Source organism: Diaporthe citri (assembly GCF_014595645.1).
Source record: "Diaporthe citri strain NFHF-8-4 chromosome Unknown scaffold_1, whole genome shotgun sequence".
NCBI classification, from domain to species: Eukaryota; Fungi; Ascomycota; class Sordariomycetes; order Diaporthales; family Diaporthaceae; genus Diaporthe; species Diaporthe citri.
The window spans coordinates 11,798,218-11,815,735 of NW_025064846.1; the positions used below are offsets into that span (position 1 = coordinate 11,798,218).

At 54.4% G+C, this 17,518-nt stretch overlaps 8 protein-coding genes across 8 annotated transcripts; 4 read left to right on the top strand and 4 right to left on the bottom strand.

The window, feature by feature from the left end:
- Window positions 1–690: 690 nt before the first annotated feature.
- Window positions 691–1,860, bottom strand: INS49_003066 (uncharacterized protein; the record flags this gene model as incomplete). The annotated part of the gene is made up of 3 exons (XM_043163864.1): window positions 691–1,378; window positions 1,451–1,704; window positions 1,795–1,860. The coding sequence occupies 3 exons, from the start codon at window positions 1,858–1,860 to the stop codon at window positions 691–693; spliced, it is 1,008 nt and encodes a 335-aa protein (XP_043032370.1).
- A 733-nt stretch (window positions 1,861–2,593) lies between these two features.
- INS49_003067 (uncharacterized protein) lies at window positions 2,594–4,861 on the top strand (the record flags this gene model as incomplete). Its single annotated transcript, XM_043163865.1, has 4 exons — window positions 2,594–2,797; window positions 2,889–3,189; window positions 3,254–3,795; window positions 3,854–4,861. The coding sequence occupies 4 exons, from the start codon at window positions 2,594–2,596 to the stop codon at window positions 4,859–4,861; spliced, it is 2,055 nt and encodes a 684-aa protein (XP_043032371.1).
- Window positions 4,862–6,881: 2,020 nt separating this feature from the next.
- On the top strand, window positions 6,882–7,862 carry INS49_003068 (uncharacterized protein; the record flags this gene model as incomplete). The annotated part of the gene is made up of 1 exon (XM_043163866.1): window positions 6,882–7,862. One exon carries the CDS (start codon window positions 6,882–6,884, stop codon window positions 7,860–7,862), a length of 981 nt encoding a protein of 326 aa, XP_043032372.1.
- A 619-nt stretch (window positions 7,863–8,481) lies between these two features.
- On the top strand, window positions 8,482–9,787 carry INS49_003069 (uncharacterized protein; the record flags this gene model as incomplete). Its single annotated transcript, XM_043163867.1, has 2 exons — window positions 8,482–8,728; window positions 8,793–9,787. 2 exons carry the CDS (start codon window positions 8,482–8,484, stop codon window positions 9,785–9,787), a joined length of 1,242 nt encoding a protein of 413 aa, XP_043032373.1.
- Window positions 9,788–9,898: 111 nt separating this feature from the next.
- INS49_003070 (uncharacterized protein) lies at window positions 9,899–10,892 on the bottom strand (the record flags this gene model as incomplete). Its single annotated transcript, XM_043163868.1, has 2 exons — window positions 9,899–10,525; window positions 10,584–10,892. 2 exons carry the CDS (start codon window positions 10,890–10,892, stop codon window positions 9,899–9,901), a joined length of 936 nt encoding a protein of 311 aa, XP_043032374.1.
- Window positions 10,893–13,006: 2,114 nt separating this feature from the next.
- On the top strand, window positions 13,007–14,301 carry INS49_003071 (uncharacterized protein; the record flags this gene model as incomplete). Its single annotated transcript, XM_043163869.1, has 5 exons — window positions 13,007–13,159; window positions 13,217–13,468; window positions 13,537–13,654; window positions 13,738–14,181; window positions 14,246–14,301. The coding sequence occupies 5 exons, from the start codon at window positions 13,007–13,009 to the stop codon at window positions 14,299–14,301; spliced, it is 1,023 nt and encodes a 340-aa protein (XP_043032375.1).
- A 243-nt stretch (window positions 14,302–14,544) lies between these two features.
- On the bottom strand, window positions 14,545–15,171 carry INS49_003072 (uncharacterized protein; the record flags this gene model as incomplete). Its single annotated transcript, XM_043163870.1, has 3 exons — window positions 14,545–14,713; window positions 14,802–14,852; window positions 14,933–15,171. 3 exons carry the CDS (start codon window positions 15,169–15,171, stop codon window positions 14,545–14,547), a joined length of 459 nt encoding a protein of 152 aa, XP_043032376.1.
- Window positions 15,172–15,403: 232 nt separating this feature from the next.
- Window positions 15,404–15,862, bottom strand: INS49_003073 (uncharacterized protein; the record flags this gene model as incomplete). Its single annotated transcript, XM_043163871.1, has 2 exons — window positions 15,404–15,563; window positions 15,615–15,862. 2 exons carry the CDS (start codon window positions 15,860–15,862, stop codon window positions 15,404–15,406), a joined length of 408 nt encoding a protein of 135 aa, XP_043032377.1.
- Window positions 15,863–17,518: the final 1,656 nt, after the last annotated feature.

Below are 17,518 nucleotides of genomic sequence, written 5' to 3' on the forward strand. Positions count from 1 at the left end.
GCCCTTCTTGGCTTGCTTTGGCTATACTGTGTGGAAGCGAGGAGTGATGTGTCAATGATTGCAGAGAGTATCATTCGAGACATGGGGGAATGTGAACCTGTTTTAAGAGCGAGAGATGTTGAAGTCCATGATATCCTCAGCAGAAAGGAACGCGGGTGAGGATCATAAGAGCCTTGCTCAGAACAATGGTGTTGTTTCGGAGCCCGACATTGTTTCGCCGTGACTACGGCTCAGAGACAAAAAGGAAACAGACTCGTCGGCTGGGGGAGAAGGGAATTGTCCACATGTCACACAGTGAAGCTTTCTGACTCTTTGGAAACCACGGCACACGTCTTTGTTAGTCACAAAGACAGTGAGACAAGCCAGACGCTCCGTGGCCGAAGGAACAGCAACACTAGAGACAAATCAACACACGAAGGGGAACTGCGACAGGATGATGAGCTTACAGGAGTCCGCCTGTTTAACTGCCAACAAGCGATCGTATAAGTCAGGTGCGGACTGTCAGAACTGAAGGCGAGGGTTGCGGACTTGCGGGACGCAAGTTGGGCCAGACGATTTTGAAATACACGTCTACCTATCTACCTTGTGCCCCCTCCAAGCCGGATGCCAAGTCTAACGCCATAGATAGTCGTACAATGCCATTATGGTATACCATGAATCGTGTCATTCCAGCGCCCTAGGGCTTGGCGATCAGCTGTCAATATCCATCTCCCCGCCGTTCGCAGCATCTTTCGAGCCGCCTGCGCTGTCCTTCTTGGGCATGGTTGCTTCCTTGTCGATCATCTGCTTGGATACAGCAACAATGTTGTCCTCGATGAGCTGCTGGCCGACATCCTCCAAGTGCTTCTTGGGGTCCAGCTTGCCGACATAACGGGTCTTGAGCTGGTCTTTCGTGAGTTCCGTCTCCTCCTTAACGCGCTTCTCGTAGCCGTCCGCCAGGCTGACCAGCCTCTCCAACCTCTCCTTGTTGTGGTCCGCCTCTATCCGGAAGTCATCCATCTGCAGCGCCTCGGTCCAAGGGTGCTTGTGTAGGTTCATCAGCATGTTCTCCTCGAGCGCGGTCTTGCGGTAGTTGATGCCGATAGAGTAGTAGTGTCGGTTTAGGCCGTGAATAAGCGCTTGGATAGAGGGCTTGTTCAGGTGACCCAAGTTCGATGTGCTCTGGCGGGGCTCCTGGCCGAGCATGAGCGACTGAGGGTTGATCAGCCGGAATGCGTCAATGACGACTTTGCCCTTGACGGACTGGATGGGATCGACGACGACGGCGACGGCTCGTGGGGTAAGCTGCTCGAAGCTCTGTTGGGTGTTGATGTCGACGCTGGACAGCCAGCAGCCGAAACCAGGATGGGAGTGGTACCATCCAACGACGGACTCTGGCCTATGTGAAAGATTGTCATCAGCATCCTAGCTCTCGAACACGGCACAAACGCGACAAGGCTTCGCTGCCTACCTTCCTGTTTGCCGCAGCATCTCCATCATCTTCATCTGGAACACAGGGTCGACGGCCTCGACGCTGACGCCTGTACCGCTTTGTGGCATGGCAAACACATCCACGACGCGGACAGTGAAGTCGTCGACGAACTCTCCCAGCATCAGACCCATGACTTCCATCGGTACACCTGCCCGGCCATGTCGCAGCATCTTCAGGAGGGCGAGGGAGGAAATGTAGACGGTCTCGGAGTTATCGATCAGGGTAGAGTTGTCCTACCGGAGAGGCGTCCAGTCAGCAGATGAATCGCGAGCGAGGTTATGTGGAATGGCATCTCTCAAGAAGACGAGTCCTGGGCGACGTACCGATCCGGGCTGAGCGCCGCCCAGCTGGCCGCGGGCGCCACTCAACAGTCCTCTGAACTGGTCCATACTGCTTGCGAGATCGGGTATTGAGGGTTAATGTCGAGAACAAGGCGGGAGCGTGTTGCAGAAAGGGTGATTCGCGTGGAAACGGTGGGAATGACGTGCTGCTGTGTTGGGAGAGAAGTCAACAACCCGAGATGCGGCTTGGGGGTGGGAGGTGGTTTGCGATGGACGGATCTGATTCAAGTTGACGACAGCTCGAGCAGCCTGGAGCCCGAGCAGCAGCTCCATCCACCCATGGGTACCTAGGTACCGAGGTACCCAAGTACCCAGATCCCTCACCGCAGTAGACTCAACAATCCCGCCAGCCGGCGCCAGCTGCCATTTCGTGGGACGTCTGTCGGCGGTTGGCCCATTCTCGCCCGACTCACCAATCAGATGGCGATCGCGACGGCTAGTACATCATCATTGACAGGGGTCCGAGCTTCGCTGCCGACGCAAGGTCCCTTGCCCGAAGTGTCGAAGCAGCTGCACGGCAGGCAAAAAGGAAGGAAGGAAGCTCTCCCAACTTCGTCACTTCGTGGCAGCCATCGCCTTTTCTTATCCCGGTTCTAAACTCTCCCTCCTTGTAACACCCACCAACCATTCGCAAGCCTCCCTGGGGACTCGTCAGTAATCCAGCTGTTGGTCTCCCTAATTGACGTCAATCTAATTCGACTATTTCGAGAAGCCGTACAAAATATTCCACAACACCCACAGTTCCTGGATCGCGCAGAGCGGTCCGTCCTGCTGCTCCCGTATGGCGACCGACCCAGCTGGAGTCGATCGGTCGCGGCCCCTGTTCTCCAAGCTGAACACCAGCAAGAAGAAGGTTGCCTACTTTTACGACTCGGATATTGGCAACTATGCATATGTCACTGGGCACCCCATGAAGCCACACAGAATTCGATTGGCACACAGCCTGGTTATGAACTACAATGTCTACAAGTATTTGGAAGTCTATGTCAGTCGCCGGCTCTCTGCTCCCCTGACCCATAACCCTGGAATTGAAGTGTCCCTCTTGAGAATAGAAGACTGATGCGATTTTCGTGCAGCGGGCCAAGCCAGCCGTGGTGAACGAGATGACCCAGTTCCACACAGACGAGTACATCGATTTCCTCCGGCGAGTCACCCCAGACAACATGGACAGCTACATGCGCGAGCAGACTAAGTACAACGTCGGTGATGATTGCCCTGTGTTTGACGGCCTGTTCGAGTTCTGTGGTATCAGCGCTGGCGGTTCAATGGAGGGCGCAGCTCGTCTCAACCGTCAAAAGTGCGACATTGCCATCAATTGGGCTGGTGGATTGCACCACGCAAAAAAGAGCGAAGCCAGTGGGTTTTGTTACGTCAACGGTATGTGTTGTGTCCCTAGACACGGGAGGCAATGACTTTTTTGTACTAAGTGGGTCTATTGCAGATATTGTCCTTGCGATTCTCGAACTCCTTCGATACAAGAAGCGTGTTCTGTACATCGACATTGATGTCCACCACGGCGACGGTGTTGAGGAGGCTTTCTACACTACCGACCGTGTTATGACCTGTTCTTTCCACAAGTACGGAGAGTACTTCCCCGGGACCGGCGAGCTACGGGATGTCGGCATAGGTGTCGGCAAGAACTACGCAGTTAACTTCCCGCTGCGCGATGGAATTACCGACGACACGTACAAGACCATTTTCCAACCCGTCATCCAGGCCGTGATGGACTACTACCAGCCTGAAGCCGTAGTCCTACAGTGTGGCGGAGACAGTCTCTCGGGCGATCGCCTGGGATGTTTCAACCTGAGCATGCGTGGCCACGCTAACTGCGTGAACTTTGTCCGCAGCTTCAACCTGCCTACTCTCGTCCTTGGTGGCGGTGGCTACACGATGCGCAATGTGGCCAGGACCTGGGCATACGAGACTGGTCGATTGGTGGGAGTGGAGATGGACCCGGTCCTGCCGTACAATGAATACTACGAAGTAAGTCCGAATGCCACAATCATGCCGCCTAGATCTCACGTGCTAACTTTGGGTTCAGTATTACGGTCCTGATTATGAACTTAATGTGCGCCCATCGAACATGGAGAATGCCAACAGCACCGAGTACCTTGAGAAGATCAAGAATGCCGTCATCGAAAACCTCAAGAAGACCGGTGCGCCGTCCGTCCAAATGCAAGATGTTCCCCGCCAGAGTCTCGGTGGCATGACGGACGAGGATGACGCCGAGCTCGACGACTTGGACGAGGACCGCAACAAGGACGTGCGTATGACTCAACGACGGTGGGAGCAGAAAATCACTCGCGACGACGAATTCGAGGAGAGTGATGACGAGGAAATGGCCGAGGCCAACGGCGTATACCAGACGAATGGCAAGCGCAAGGGTATCATGGATTACAAGAACCCCCACGCCCCCGAGGACGAAAGCCGCCAGCCGTCTCCTGTCGTCTCCAGGGCAGCATCACCCGCGCCTCCAACAGCAGACGAGGCGGAAAACGCCGAGGGCGACGAGACCATGGAAGACGTCGAGGCCGAAGCGGAAGCGGCAGCCCCAGAGCTGGAGGAGCCAGTGGCGGTGAAGGAGGCCGAGCCCGAGCCGGCACCACCAGCTGCAGAGGCAACGATGCAGGTGGACGAAGATGGCGACGTCGACATGGCCGAGCCTGAGGCCACGGCTGCTCCTCCTGTGTCTGAGGCCGTTGAGCCCACCGAGACTCCGGCTATCAAGCAGGAAGAGGCGGAGGCCCAGCCATCAGCGGCAGGCGCAGACCCGGCCACCACCGACGCGGAACCAAGCGAAAAGGCTGCAGATGAGCCGGCCAAGACCGACGAGCCCGTAGAACCGCCTGCCGCGGAGGCACAGGATGCTGCCAAGTCCAAGTCGCCAGCCGCAGCGGCTGAGCCCCAGGAGCCTGCAGAGAAGCCAGCGTCTCCGGCCAAACCAGTGGAGAAGACGGATGATGCCGCGACGGAGGTTAAGGCAGCGTCCCCGAAGGCCGAGAGCGCAGAGAAGCCAGCTGAGGCGGCGGAGGAGCCAGCCGAGGACTAGCGTCCTTCCACCAGGTACCGGTTGTCCACCGACCTGCAGGAGTTGATACGGGACCGAATCAAGAGGTTCCGACTGAGAAACCCTCAAGGTTTGGCCGGGAGCTGCACTTTGGCCGTGTGAAGGGCTTGAAGTCGAGTCTCTATCGCAAGGCCACGATACATCAGGAGAGGGCTTAATGTCAGCAGAGGGTTGCTTATTTACGATCATGAGGGTGTGCCCAGTGCAACAGGAAGGAGGTTCGTCTATTGTCTGTTGGACTGGCACCGAATGGCACCGGCATGGGCGTCTGTGGCGTTAGAATGGCTGGCCTCTCGCGAACAGGGATGTTGGAGGCAGGGCAGCGTTTTTGCAGTATTTCTGTTTTGTGCTAGGCTTTTCTCGTAAGAAATCAAAGATGACGAGCATGACGAAGATTGTTTGTTGCTTGAGACCCGGTCTGCTGGTCCGTACGCCGAGTGAATCATGATGTTGCTCCACTTACCAATTACAGGGAGCACAAGAATGCAGCTCAGACCGGCCGGTCCATCCAGCGCGCCGTCAGCTGATATCGCGTATGTAAAATGTTGATGACTTACCAATTGAGGCAGTGTGTGGTCGTACCTATCTGTGCATGTGCTCTTTTCAGTTTTTGTCACTCCCACGATGTCGCATCTCTCCCGCCTTCCTTGTCCTTCCGGGAGATCCCATATGTCGCATACCAATTGACGGCACGTCTGATGCACCGGTCGGCCACATTTGATCCTTGGCAATGGGGAACTCCCCCCCCCCCCCCTCTCCCCCGCAGGTAGCCTGGGGCTTTGATCAGCCGGGTGTCTGTCGCAGGACGGAGGCGGCGTCGGCACCGAAATGTGAATTTGTAAGCTGCAGCCTATCTGCCGTGTTAGTCGTCGGAATGATGAATTCCACCCTCCCCGGTAATGTGAGTATGTGTGTGACTGGGCCCCATTGACTGCTAGCATTCACTGAGGCTCTAGGCCCCACACCCCTTAGGCATAAAACCCCTTGCCTACAATTTCCACCAACCCTCTTCCTTACATAGAAGGTAGCGCCGTCTTGCTTTGAATTGACGTATTAAGGACAGCTGCCTTGTCTCTGTATTCCCTCTCGTGAGTCGTGACAGGTAAAGAGAATCTGCTAGCGTATCCCAGAACGGCTAGCGGTCCCACTCAGAAGTCTTAGCTCCTTTAACTTTAAAATCATCTCCAAAAAAACACATCTCGCTTATTTTTAAGAAATATAAAGAATATTGGGTTGGGCCTTAAGTAATGCTTAGCGGTGCTTATTAATATCATTTATTCTTACCTTAATTAACCTTTTTAAAATTTAATTGCCAACTTAAAGTAAATCTTTATTTTAAGAGTAATAAAGTTATTTAGAAATATTAATTTCTTAGCAGTGGGATTGCTAGTCATTATGGGATACGCCAGAGATTTTCTTTACCGGGGAGGGTGGAATTCATCATCCAGGTTAGTCGTAACCAACTGCATGCACGATCAAGCACCATGAGACAGTGCCTGTTGCCCTTTTGCTTGTCCTTTTGCTAGGAGGAGATCGGCTGTTTCCATTTCCGTCTTAAAACAGTCGGGACATACTCTGAACCAGACGCGTCTCTCGTAGGCGGCCGCAGGGGTGCATGGGTGCATCACCTCAAACACTGTGTGGTGACGTGCTGCTCCGTCTGAGCGTCTCCGCCGGGCCAAAGACTGGCTGGTGGGGTGGCCGTTGGACGCATGTGCTTACCTGCTTAATAAACGGATCTCGACCTTGATGGAATCCACAGGCGATCGTGGTTATTAGCCAGTTGCTTCAGCCCACTGCTCCTTGTTGATTGGCAGGAGTATAAAGTAGCTCCGTCTTCCTCGTTCCTCCCCAAGACTGAAGTAGAACATCTGCCACAGACCTCTGCACCCCAAAAGGCACGACAGTAGAATAATCCCACCCACACAACATTGAAACATCTCGCCCCTCTCCAACCGCTTCAACACATCACACACCCACACAACACACATCGTCAGTCACCATGTCCGGCTCCGACCTGAAGCTTGCCATCGGAACCGCCGCCTTCCCCGGCGCCGAGAAGCTGCAGACCGCCCTTGACGCGACCAAGGCGGCGGGCATCAAGGAGATCGACACGGCCGAGATGTACGGCAACAACGAGGTCGACCTGGGCTCCGTGGGCGCCGCCGACAGCTTCATCATCTCGACCAAGAACCCCGGCGGCTGGCGGCCAGGGTCCCTGAAGGAGATCACCAGCCGCTTCAACGCCTCGCTCGACAAGCTCAAGACCAAGCAGGTGGGCATCCTGTACATCCACGGCCCGGACCGCGAGCTGCCCCTGGACGAGTGGGTGCCGCAGGTCGACGCGCTGCACAAGGAGGGCAAGTTCAGGCGGCTCGGCGTGAGCAACTTCACGCCAGAGGAGACGCGGGCGCTGCACTCGTACGCGAAAGCAAAGGGGTTCGTGCTCCCCACCGTGTACCAGGGCAACTACAACGCGGTGTCGCGGCACATCGACACCACGCTGTTCCCCGTGCTGCGCGAGCTGGGCATCGCCTTCTACGCGTACTCGCCCGTGGCGGGCGGGTTCCTGACCAAGACGAAGGCCGCGCTGGAGCAGGGCACCGCGGGCGGGCGGTTCCGGACTGAAGGCGGGAGCTCTGTCGTCAAGATGTACCACGACATGTACAACAAGCCCAAGCTGCTCGAGGGCCTGGGCCGCTGGGAGGGGATCGCGGAGCTGCAGGGCGTGCCGCGGGCCGAGGTGGCGTACCGCTGGGTGTACTACCACTCGGCGCTGAAGCAGGACCTGGGCGATGTTGTTATCGTTGGGGCGAGCAAGCCTGAGCAGATCACGCAGACGGTCGAGGGGATCAGGAGGGGCCCGCTCAAGCCTGAGGTTGTTAAGGCCATTGAGGATGTGTGGCAGCTGGTCAAGGATGAGGCCATTGTTAATAATTTTGAGGCGTCGGGTGGTAAGGCGGGCACCATTCCCACCAAGTAAGTGCTGGGTCGACAGCTGAGCGAAGCTGCGGTCCCAGGGCTGTACCAGTGCTGGCTTGGCCAGACGAAATAGTCGCTGTAACAAGATTGGCGTGTATAGATTTTGTAATACCCGTTTATATGTTGTGAGCTGTTGTCGTCGAAACGCCTTGTACCACATGCAACTGCCCAGTCTCTCTCCCTTGGCCCCACCAAAGTCGCACCTTCCTCGTGCATGTACACTGTCACATGTATCCTCGTCAGCTGTGGCCCAGCAAACAACGACCAGTGTAGATAAGACTCTGCTCACACGGCGTCGGGTCAACCCGAGACGATCAGCAGTTCATCTGCATGGAGATAGGATATAAATGGGTTGGTCACAAAATCCGGAATCCGGGCAGTCTGAATGCGGAGGAACCGGATGGGCCGCTGCCGCAGCAAGGGGGTCATGATGAGGTGGTGTGCCGCACGTAACATGCATGTACTTCAGCACGGACATTCCGCCCTGGGACGTCTACCCCTCGACATATGGAACTCACCAACTGAGACTGATCGCCTCTTTTCACGTTCATCTCATCGAAACTCATAAGCCTTTCACTGCAGGCACCCCCACCGCCTGCAGCCGGCACATCCTGGTTCAAATGGCCTCATTCCTGGGTGCTCTGCGCCGCAACTGGCTCATCTTCAGGCCACCCGTGGCACCCAAGCAGGACGATGCCATCAAGTTTGGCATCCTGGGGGCGGCCAACATCGCAGACATGGGCTTCATTACCCCGGCCAAGAGCCATCCCGAGGTGATCGTCTACGCTGTTGCGGCCCGGGACAAGGCGAGGGCCGTCGCCTACGCCAAGAGCCACGGCATCCCTGAGGTCAGGGACAGCTACCAAGGTTGAAGGAGCTCCCATTCTCCCTTGCCCACCCACTCAGATTCCATATGCTGACACCACCCCAGCAATCCTGGACGACCCAGCCATCGATGCGGTCTACATCCCCACTCCCAATGGGTTGCACTTCGAGTGGGCGCTCAAGGCCCTGGCCGCAGGCAAGCACGTCCTGCTCGAGAAGCCCAGCACCTCCAACGCCGAGGAGGCCGAGCTTCTCTTCCACTCGCCCCTGCTCCTGAACCCACAGCAGCAGGGCCGTCCAGCCCCCGTGCTGATGGAGGCCTTCCACGCCTTCTTCGTCCCGGCCTGGCGGCTGTTCCTGTCCGCCGTCGACCGCCCCAGCGTGGCCCACGTCCGCGCCCGCGCCGTTATTCCGTCGTTCGTCGCCAAGGACGACGACATCCGCTTCGACTACGACCTCGCCGGCGGGTCGGCCATGGACGTCGGCACGTACACCGTCATGGCCCTGCGCAAGACGCTCGGCGTGGAGCCCGAGGCCTGTGTGGAGGCGGACCTGAAGCGCAGGCCGCCGCCGCGTGAGAGGTGCGACGACACTTTCCGGGCGCAGTTTCAGTTCCCCGGGGACGTCATCGGCGAGATCGAGGGAGGGCTGCGCGGGTCGAACTTCAGCCTGTCGTGGCCGACCGTCACGGTGCAACACCGGGCTGTGGTCGAGGCGGGCTCCGAGGAGGGCAATGAGGCCAGGCGGACGCGCAAGGTTGTCTTTGTCAACTTCATGTTCGCGCCCGTCTACCACCGTATCGAAATCGAGGATGACTTCGTCGTAACGAAGAAGGGCTCCGGCGAGGTGGTGCGCAAGTATACCAAGAAGGAGACCAAGAAGGCGTACACGTTCAAGGAGATGGGCGTCGACGAGCCGGGCGAGACCTACTGGTTGACGTACCGCCACGAGCTGGAGCAGTTTGTGAACCGGATCCGGGGTCGTGAAGGTAATGGGGACTTCATCGAGAATGAGAACAGCATCGGGCAGATGAGGGCGTTGGATATGATTTATGAGAAGTCTGGCTTGGGGCTCAGGCCGACGAGCGAGTACAGGCCGTGAGGTCAAGAAGTTTTTCACATTATACGTCCTATCAGTCTAATCCTGAGTCCCTCGTTATCGCATCTTGAGGGGTTATAGTCGACGGGAAACCAAAAGCCATCGACCAGGCAATCATAGATTCGCCTCAGCGTTTCTTCTTTCCTCTTCGCGTTTCCTTCTGTCCACTTCTTCGTGCCTTACTCTTTCTTCGGCGGTTCTTCTTGCCACGTACTCCGCGATCGCTTTCAAGCCTTCTTCTTTCCGCCAGCCCTCTCCAGGCCAACCGTACTTTCTATAGAGATGGCACACCCATTTCAGATCTTGAATTTGTCCCTCCAAAGCAAAGTAATCGTCAGGACAGCTTGGCTCTCCAGCCTCCTCCATCGCCGCGGCGTCATATGGCCCTTCTTCGTTCCCGAACCCTCCCCAGTGGGCATCCTCCCCCGGGGCGAACACCGTCTTTAGCTCCCTGCACTGCTTCATCTTCAGTTCGAAGTACTCCCGAACGGGCAGGTTCTCACCAGGGCCGATCCTGATGATCTCTTCGAAGATCTCCCCAGTCCTCGTGTCAAGGATCAGGTCGATCCCGCCGCTCTCGTAACCCTCGGCGATGACCACCTTGTGCCTGCTGACCGGGCCTTCGGCTTCGTGCGTTATCTCTCCAGACTTGATAGAGCCGCCTCCAAAGTCTTTGCGTGTGGTTTTGGAGTAGTCGATGACGTTGGATTTGAAGTCGGTGTTGCTGATGTTCCTCTCGAACTCGCCATGGTCGGCGATGTACGGCAGGTGGCGCAAGACATCGACGACAAAGGCCGACTTCCCGAAACCCGGAGCAGTTCTCGACCGTGATGTTTGGCCAGCCCTCAGCGGGCGGGTGCTTGATGTCGGACTCGGGGATGTGCAGTCTGCCCAGGAAGCGGTAGTAGTCGTAGAACGGGGCCACGAGGTTGTCCCTGGTGGCGGTCTCGATCTGCGTCCTATATGCGAGGAAGAGGGCGTTGAGGTCCCGACAGGTGAGCCGGAGGCCTACTACCGCCCAGGGCGTGGGGAGCGCCTCGAACACTTTGACCTGGAGCTCGGGGGCGAGCCTCATAAGGTCGAACCTCTCCCTGTTGTGATTTCCCATCACTCCTACCGGTCAACGAATACCTCGGTGCTGATGTGTAAATATGGCCGGATGGAGTCAGTAGAGATGGCGGACGAAGCAGGTTTATGGAATTTAGTACGAGGAGATGCTAGAACATGCAGTCTGAAATAGACCGCTGGAGCCTGCTGGGCGGAATTACGCTAACCACCCAGGGAGATGTAGTGTAACCAGGGTTGGAAGATATATCCCGAAACAGGCAAGTCTTTTCTGCAGAGTACTCGCAATATTGCTTCCTTACTTGATTTCAAATTTCACGTTTCTCTGACGTAGACGGAGCATGAATTCCTCGGAGACTTGCAGCTCATTGTATTCATTCCAACTCGTGGGCAGCTTACTTGATTCTCACTGAGGACAAAAATTAATAGTCATATTCGATCCCCGGTATTTCCTCACCTATTTCTCCACTGTTTTCGATGACAAGAGTAGTCTTAGGGTAAGATTCACTCATGACAGTAGTAGCGATGATACTGAACTGTGGTATGGTCTGGTGATACTGGAGTCTTAGCAGATTAGATTGGTCAAATTCTAGCCATCGCGCCCACTTCGAATACAAACATCGCACACTTTGCCAGTCCCATTCGACCCTGCCACAGATACCTCGTCTCCTATGAAGTCCAACCCACACATCATGCTCCCTTTCCCCAGCAGCTTCACTATCGCTCAAGGGCAGACCTGATTTTTATTGATCCAATTTATCATGGCCGGTCCGAGGCAGCCGGTGCACGCGCACATCTGCGAGGTAAACTTAGTAAATGCATGTGCAGTCATTGGATCCTTTATCTTACCTTCTGTTGGGGCGTAGCGGTCCCATCCGTACCAGCAAGACAATTCAGCATCTGGTTCTTGTTTCCAAAAGACATGAACTCGTTGAAGCAGGCACTGGCGTTGATGACCGACCTGCAAGAATCGCTATTGACGTCGCAGGGGCCGTCCGACAGGGCGGACGAGATGAAAACAAGAAGGAGACTAGTTTGGATTCGCATTGTTATTGAGCTGGGTTGCAAGCAGGGTGACCTGATGTCCTGGCAGAACGGAAGCACGGGGATCTCATATTTAGGACTTATTCAAGGCTACTACTGGCATCAACCGTAACACAGATATGCGCGGAACGTTGGTAGTAAGTTATGGCTAAATGCCTCGGTGCGGAGGGTGGTGCGCCCCCTTTCGGCAGTTGGGCACTAGAAGATATGATCCAGAGTAGGGTTACTTTGACAGCTACTGTCGATGAATCTTCATTTTATTGGACAACCCACTCATCATGGGCTTGGCTCATCTACTTTATAGTGCTCATTCAACTGACAGGTGAACGGTAGATAAAGTTGAAAAACAGCGCTTGACTTTTGTATTGTGTCTTGCACGGACCTTTAGCTCATTTTCTCAAGCGAAGGGGGGAAAGAAATGGAATAAAGAGATACCGAAAGAAGTACCAGTTCTCTGAAGGGTATTATATTGCTGCAATGCATGGTCTAAATGATCGACAACAGTACTCCCGGGCCGTAACTTTCAGTCTCATGTGTGGTCTACAATCACACTCTGGACGATAAATAAATTCTTGGCTCACCGTCAGTACCATGAGAACAGGCCTTATGCCATAAGCATTACGGATCGGCACGTGAAGATCCGCAAAGAGCTCGATAAACGACTTATATGACTTGTCTCATACCACTTTACTATAAACGGAAACGGAGAATTACCCTTCGTTCCCCATGAGAGCTTCTTGTTCACCACACCCATTGATATTCCTGTACCACGTCACTCAAATGTAGTTGATTCACCAATGGGTGTTGTAACGGTAATTGATACTGTCCATCGGGTCATCCTACTTGGCACTGATAGGACAATTCCGAGCATCACCTGTTCCACCCTTCGCTAGCTATCACTGGTCTCTTCTAGAGGGGAAGGTAGGCAGGAACCACATTGACCCATTACCCATCGCCCCCGGAAAATCATTCACCCTCCAAGAACAGAGTTACTTGAGGAACTCTTTCGATTTAAGAAGTCCACTCAGAGTATGTAGCTGATATCTCATGCCTCGTCAATACTAACTGTTCCTCGCTGAAGCTCAACCAAAAGCACAAGACACCAAAAACATAATGTATCGTCGTATACTCTTCCTTGTGGCGCTGTTCACTCTGAGCAGCGCGCTTATCCGCTTCCAATGCTCGCAACTGGTAGTCCAAAGACTCGACCCGTTGGTGAACCCTGGGCAGGTTCCGTCAGCCCATGTTCACCAGATCGTCGGTGGTGTACGTTGATGCTCTCGCGTTGAGATAATGCTGCCTCTCTAATGAGAATACACACAGAATGCATTCAATGCCTCGATGGATCCCTCAAGAGACCTGCCTGGTGAATCAACATGTACCACCTGCTCCTTCAGCGAGGACTTTTCCAACTACTGGACGGCGGTGCTGTACTTCCGCGCACGCAACGGGACGTTCAAACGCGTCCCGCAGACGTCACAGATCAATGGGGCCCAGGGCGGCATCACCGTCTACTATATGCAGGATGCACTCTACGACACGGCCCAGAAGTCCAAAGTCACGTCGTTCAAGCCGGTAGGTCAAAAGGATAGGACTCAGCTGCCTCTATATCGTGACTTTATCCAGTCTGACGAGACCATCAGGGCTTCCGCATGTTTATCGGAGATGTCAACGCACGCAGCAGAGAGCAAGTCCTCAAATTCCGACAGCTGACCTACACCTGCATGGAGAACTCAGGGACACGAGCACCCGAGACACTTGGTACGTCCGACCCAGCCCCCCTTTCACCCTGAGCGTGGGTTCGACAGATATGGACACTGGTACTAACACACACAAACACCAAGGCATGCCGACCAAGCCCTGTCCCGCCGGGATCATGGTCAACGCGCGGTTCCCGACATGCTGGGACGGCGTGAACCTGGACTCCCCGGACCACATGGCGCACATGGCCTACCCGGAGAGCGGCACCTTCGAGAGCGGCGGGCCCTGTCCGGCCAGCCACCCCGTGCGCATGGCGCAGGTCCTCTTCGAGGTCGTCTGGGACACGAGCAAGTTCAACAACAAGGCCGACTGGCCCGCGGACGGCAGCCAGCCCTTCGTGTGGTCGTTTGGGGACGCCACCGGGTACGGGAACCATGCCGACTACGTCTTTGGCTGGAAGGGCGACGCCCTGCAGAAGATCCTGGACACGCCCTGCGTGGTGAACTGTGCGGGGGCAAAGAGCCAGTCCACCGCCGCCATGAATCAGTGCAAGCAGGCGGCCGTGGTAGATGAGAATATTGATGGATGTACGTTGCGTAATCCACTGTTTCTGACATGATGGCAGCTGCTGACCTACTGCGCTCTGTCTAGGGCTCACCGAGCTTCCCGGCGGTCACTCAGTCCAGTACGGACCAAGCAGCGGTTAGAGTCCATCTCTAACCTCTTTCAATGGTCATCGATGATCTCTGCTTCTGTAGGTGGGGACAACTTGACGAGATGGAAGTCTTGCAAAGGTTGGAAGGAGGGGCCATGCCAAAGGGATATACGAGGCGCAGATATCTTTCTTGACCGATCATATCTTGAATTGCCATTGTTCTCTGATCAGATCCGGTGGAAGCGACAGTAATGCCAACAATTGGTGTCCCTAATCTGCAAAGCAATAATCGTGGCTAAGAGGTCAGACGATACATGAGAGTTCCGAAACCAAGGTAATCATATCCACCACTGTTGCTCCCGTAGTTGCCACCGCCTCCCTCAACCACACCGGTTCCGTTGTTGGCGTAGTCGACATATGCTTTCGTCCAGGATGAGTCGAGGCCTCGAAGGTCATTGTAATGTCTGGTACAGGAGTTCGAACCCGGCTCGCACGTTGCCTCGAGACGCTGAGGAGATCTCGGTCATGGTACCCTGATCAGGATTGTCGTACTCTGTGAAGGGCACGTCTTCATTCACATTGTACTTCGCGACATACTCCGACCTGACAACATATGCGTCGTTGATGCATAGACACCACGAAAGGAAACGCAGCTCATGGGATGAAACGTAGAGAATACTCACGCCGCTAGACCACTGTTCGACATGATCTCGAAGAGATCGTTCCCTTGGTTGTATCCTTGCTGAAGGACCACCCCCAAAAGAGCGATATCAAGCGTCGCGTGTCCCTGGTCTCGCCCAGCCTCTCGACTCTGGGCCAGAATTTTGCCCGACCCATCTTCGGTATGATTGGCGATTATGAAATTTGGCATGGCGCCCATGCCATCGCCGCCGATAAAGTAGTTCACGGCGTAGTCATACATCGTCTGGTTGTCAGTGAAAACGCCAATGGCTTGGATGGCGGAAATACTGCAGAGATTCCAATTTGCCCACTGCATTCAACTTTTAGCATTACCGCGTCGAAACTTGACGTTTGTCATGATAACTTACATAATGGTACTGAGATGCATCGTTGTGTGTCCTTAAAAATCTGTAACTATCCTTGTAGAACACAGTCTCGAGGAGATCGCCGAGGCGCGTGCGATTCGCCTCCGGTCATTCGCTGTAATCCCGCATGATCTCTCCGGCGTTTGCCAACTGATACCCGTAGAGACGTGCTGCAAGGAAGCCGTCGCTGCTTCCTCCGATGGCCTTCATAGTTGACGACCAGGCATCTAGTATCCGGGTCGCTGCGACCGCAAACTCAGAAGACCCGCTGATCTTTCAGCGAAGAGCTAGCTGGTAAGCAGCGTGGGCATCATTGTACAACTGCGGATAGTTCTTTGCGTGTTCCCCGTCGGAGCCGCGGTATACTGTCTCCACTGCGCGAGGCTCGTACGTAGGGGAGGCGTGTGAATTTGTCGTGAGCAGGTTCCAAGCCGTGAGCCACGGCTCCTTGCCTTCATTGACATACTCCTTGACTCTGGTAAAGTCATCCTCGGTATGAAGAAGGCCCGGATGGACAAAGCCTGTCGCGCCGGCCACCAAGATAGAAAGGACGGCAATCCGTACCATTGCGTTATTTCAGGCAATGTTAGAAAGGTAGTAAGGTTATGCTGATTTTACTAGGCAAAAAAGAATGTAAAGAATACGATATCTCAGCAGTGCATGACTTTATTGCTGAGAAACCTAGCGCGCAGGTCGTATTGAGAGCCTCCCCCTTTCATTTGCGAAGCCTGCAACCTGCTTGAGGAGCATTCGTCACTCATGGCATCCGCTAGGACAAAAGCCCGGCCCTTGATCCGCTCCGTCGAATGGATGTTGGCGCCACTATCCACTCATCTATCGTATTCTTTCGAACCTGTCAAGTTTGATGTTCTGCAGTCTCATTTTAAACGAAGATCATTGCCGCCTGAAGGCTTGGCGTGGCATGATTTTACCTTACCGATGTCACCGCTCAAGTGCATGAGTGTTAAGACAAGAAGACATGCCTTCAACAATCATATGCACATTCATATTCATTTATACGCACATCTATATTCATCATCCCTTCAAGGTTCCAATACGCCAGAAACGTCTCAAATAGGGTACCACCACTAACATAGTCTTAAAAAGCTTTAGCAAACTTTCAAGATTGCGAAGCGCTTCTTAACAAGACTGTTTTTATTGATGTTTTAAGTGGAAGTCCAGCGTTTCTGGCATATTACCGCACGCAAAGGGATATGTGGAAACGGATACGCCAATCCTTAGATTACGATTCTCATCAATGTGCTTAATGCATTGCCAGTCTTTGCTGCACTACCTAGTGATAATTACCAGTTGCGGCTACTTTCATAGAAGATCCGGTACGTCGTGGGACTTTTCATACAGCAGCAGGACAATCAGACGAAAAGGTTGCTTAGGTCAAATTGCCAGGGTGCTCCGCTGATGCGTTGTGCCAGATCACCACGTCTCAGGGCTGGTGTTTGTCGATCCCATTAAACTAACCGAGGGAGCGGGCCGTCCCTGGTTTCCCCCTCTCTTCTCCATAACTTTCCCCGTACCCCGGATTCTCCCCGCGCTTGTACTCCCACCAATACAATATCAAATGGCTAGATGACAACAAGCGCGGAGCCTCGGGCCAGGTAGCGGGGGTTGCCTCCGGGAATTACTGCGGATACTCGACACCGGACGAACCCAATGCTCTTGCTTGTGCTACGTGTCTTTAACCTCCATTAGCAAAAAAAGAAAAGGCATCTCAGTTTCGTTTCCCTGGCTTTGCTGGCGATTCTCCGGTTGTGCACCTACAACGGGGACTGATTTACTCGGAAACTGCTGATTGATGTACACTGTGTACATTGGTCTGAACGTTTTTCGAAGGCAGATTCCAAGCTTGCAGCCGCTCCTACAGGCCCTTTGTTTCTTATTGATATTGAGACAGTACATTGCAACCGCTACGCTGTAGCCAGACACACCAAAAAAGTCAGATCTTTCCGGAACGCCTTCTGGAAACCAGTGTACCATATGTAGCAGTCTCATCGAAATTAAATAGTTACACTGCACTGGCAGTGTACGTCTGTAGCCTCTGAACGGGTGGACAGCAGGATACATTTCCAGCCCACCCCGAGCCCGGAATTCGGCCTTCACATCTCTGAAGTTACATATAAAATGTGAATAACGCTTCTTATCGGCTGCGTCTAGAAGGACTATGCAGACCCTCATGTATTCTTAACAATGTCTGTGGACAGACGT